The following is a 3,561-nucleotide window of genomic DNA, read 5'->3' as shown; positions in this document are numbered from 1 at the left end:
ACCCACCACCACCAAAAACAACAAAACAAAACAAAACAAAAATTAAAATTCTGTATCAGCATCGTAATAGAACATCTGACCTGGTAACACAATTATTGGGGTTCATTATAAGTTGGCGATGTACCTTCAATATATTTTACATAATGGTCTTGGCTTTGCTTGCTTTGTTAGTTCCCGTGTTTGAACGCTGTGACCAAACTGACACTGCAGCCTCTTTTTCCCGACTCCACAAAAAAAGGAAGTGAAAGGTAGAACAAATTATTATGCAAACAAAATTAGACCCAGTGTAATGATCGCGAATCCTCGTGTCCAGCACAGATTCTGCTTGTTGACCAGCATCTAATGTTACAGGGGAAGAAGTCTCAACACAAACAAAGTTGCTAGTTCGTTAACAAAACAAAATAGAACAGTAAAAAAAAAAACAAAAAAAAACCAACAACACCAACAACAGCAACAACAAAACAAAACAAAGCAATAAACACACACAAAAAACAGCAAAACACATAGATCTCTCTGTTGAAATATTATTATCTTCTAGATTATTTTAAATACAATTCATGAACATGTCTGCGCAGTTTTAAGATTTATGTGTGTGTCTCTCTCTCTCTGTGTGTGTGTGTGTGTGTGTGTGTGTGTGTGTGTGTGTGTGTGGTACTTCGTGTGTGTTTTATAGTCTAATGATTAAGACTCGGCTCAGTGTGTACCTACACTATTTCCCTTTATGGCAGTGAGATTTGATACTTGTGGTAAACAAAACAAATAATTTTATCCCATTAAAGTTGTTGGGATCCGCAAATCATTCTAACCTTTAAGGCCGGGATTTTAAGCGTCTAAACACTTAAATCTGAAAATAAATTACGTTAATGCTGACGCAAAAACATGACTTTGTAGAGAAGTTGGCTCTGGAAACATGTTTTTCTCACTGCGCAAGGATTTGTCCAATAAATGGATGACCCCTACTGCGTGAGCGTCTGGCTAGCGTCGCAGAAGCTGTGTTGTCCACATCAAATATTCAGAAGATTGCCCGCGAGACTGGACTTCGAAGATCCAGGGGAAAAAACCCCAGTCTAGGCCGCTCCGCGCCGTTTGGCTTTCTGAATAATGCATGGGTGATGACGAAACTTAATCAACGAAATGGTTTGAGCTTACTGTTGTCGCAAATGTGCTAGGATGCTTTGGTAAACAGTGGTCATTTCGTATGAAGACGAAACGGCCAATATACTTGCTGTTTCATTGAGGTCATAAGAGTAGCTATGTACTTTCTTAATGCCTGTCTGCTCTGAAATTTGGCTTTACCAATCTCTTTCAACCTGTCTCCCTTTCTCACAGCCTATATTTTGTCTCAATCTTTCTGTGTCCCAGTCGGTAATCCTGCCTGGCTCTGTAAGAGAATGAGACGTAACCCTAGCGTGCTCTCTATCTCCTGTGAGTGTGTGGACGTGTGTTTGTTCTCATGTGCTTGCGCACAAGACAAGGAAGATTATTATTTTCAAAGCTGAAAGGAAAATATACTTTTAAAATTCTGGTTTATATGGTATTTGATGAAAAACAAGAAAAAACCTCATACCAAAAAGAAATGTCTGAAGAAGAAAGCTAGGAATAAATACCAACTACGAAGGAAGACTCAGCTAAGAGACGAGACATTTACTAAATTCTAGATCTCTTAGAAACCGTGAAGCTTCATGAAATATATGTACTTCAATCCTTCTTATAAACCAAAACACTATATAGGTTTTTTTCTCCTGATGAGAATCGAACTCATGCGACCAGTGATCAAAGAGAAAAAAGCCAAAACGTTCTAACACGGACTCTTGTGGCCAAGCCGGTAAAACGGCACCTTGTTTGTTTGTGGAGTCGACGAAGACCATTATTATAGTCATTCATGGGACGGCGGAGAGTGCGCAGGTGGATGGTCCGGCCAATTGACACCGAATAACAAAACACGAACAGGTGATGATGGCATCAGTTGAAGATCTGTTGACGCTGGTCTTTCTGGCAATACTGTATTGATCAACTGCGGCAGTTCTGTTGCTTTTATAAAAATCTTTGTCCCTTGGAGACAACTGATCCCCAGGTGACTAAGTCCTGGGTAATCTGCTCCCATATCGTGTCACTGCCCTTGAAGGCCTTCGGAGGTGCTTTGAGGCTATCTTTGAAACGCCTCCTCCGGCCTCCATGAGAGCGTTCATCATGTTGTAGTAAAACGGCATATAAATACATGCAAAAGGCAACAGTCCAGGCAAACGAAAGCCACTTGTTTGTGATTTTGATTAAAATTCCATTAAGTTGACTCCTATTTTTCATCTACTTGTGGTACAAACCTCTACACTGATGAATATTTGGAACTGACTTTGTCCTTTTAATGGTTTGTCTAAATACGAACCTGTCCGAGGCGATTAATTATTATCAAGGAGAAAGTGGTCATCTCAGTTTCCTGTTCATATCTCATTCCTGCCTATTGACCTGTCGATAATGTATGAAAACGAAACAGAATGGTTTTTTAAAATATATAGATCTAATTTTCAATGCCAACCTTCGCTTTTCTTCTTGTTGACTGCCAGAAGGGAAAGTTCCTTCATAGAACCGAAAGTCACGGAGAAACTGTGAACGACCTCGCCGGCTGTTGTTGCCATGGTGACCACTATCGTGTGCGTGTTGTTGAAGCATGGGACAGCCTCTAGGTACAGGTCACAGTTTGGGAGCACGGGGAGGAAAAAGTAGTCCCCACATGTGTCAGGAGTTGCTAGGAAGAAATGGAAACGGAAAAAGATGCGGGGAAAAGGGGTGGGGAAAGTCGGGGGAGGGGGGCATTGAGAAATTTGGGTTCATTTCTAAAAAAACCAGTATACGTTTAACTAGTTCAGCGAGCCCTAAGGACAACTGAATTCTTCGCCCTTTTCCAAGAAGACAAAATTGCCCAGAGCATTTGACCTAACAGGATAGACCATCATATAAATGCTATTCATTTATGTCACACACACACACACACACACACACACACACACAAACACACACACACACACACACACACACACACACACACACACACTTGCCCTACCCAAACACACACACATTCACACATTCACAGACACACGCATACACTCAAACACACAGACACACTCACACACACTCACACACAATCTCACATGCTGACAAACACACACAAACAGACATATACACACCAACACATACACACAGACACATACACAAAAACGCACACACACACGATCCACACACGGACACATACTAACAGACACACACATATACACACACATGCACACACGCAATTACACACACACACACACACACACACACACACAAACACAGGCACAAACACACACACTCAAGCACACACACGGACGTACATTTTTAAAGCGCTTTTCCACTCCCCTTCTCGAAGAATTTTTTGTCACCTTTGACGACAAAATTGTCTCTTAAACATGATAATATGGGGGGAGGGGGCGGTCCTTCAAGGGACCTCTTGTCTCACGTAGCACAATGGAAGGTGAAATTTATGAGGGGAACGAGAGAGAGAGAGAGAGAGAGAGAGAGAGAGAGAGA

At 41.5% G+C, this 3,561-nt stretch overlaps 1 protein-coding gene across 6 annotated transcripts in view; it reads right to left on the bottom strand.

Moving 5' to 3' along the window:
* LOC101851800 (chitinase-like protein PB1E7.04c) overlaps positions 1-3,561 on the bottom strand; it is a gene marked incomplete at its 5' end in the record, with an annotated part of 143,348 nt that overhangs the window by 14,959 nt on the left and 124,828 nt on the right. For all 6 annotated transcript variants that reach the window (XM_013081861.2, XM_035969475.1, XM_005097202.3 and 3 more), the window contains 1 exon segment: positions 2,534-2,743. In XM_013081861.2, the coding sequence (XP_012937315.1) occupies positions 2,534-2,743 (210 nt within the window).

The sequence above is a fragment of the Aplysia californica genome, unplaced genomic scaffold (genome assembly GCF_000002075.1).
Source record: "Aplysia californica isolate F4 #8 unplaced genomic scaffold, AplCal3.0 scaffold00149, whole genome shotgun sequence".
In the NCBI taxonomy this organism is placed as follows: domain Eukaryota; kingdom Metazoa; phylum Mollusca; class Gastropoda; order Aplysiida; family Aplysiidae; genus Aplysia; species Aplysia californica.
This window is presented reverse-complemented; position numbering and strand designations above follow the sequence as displayed.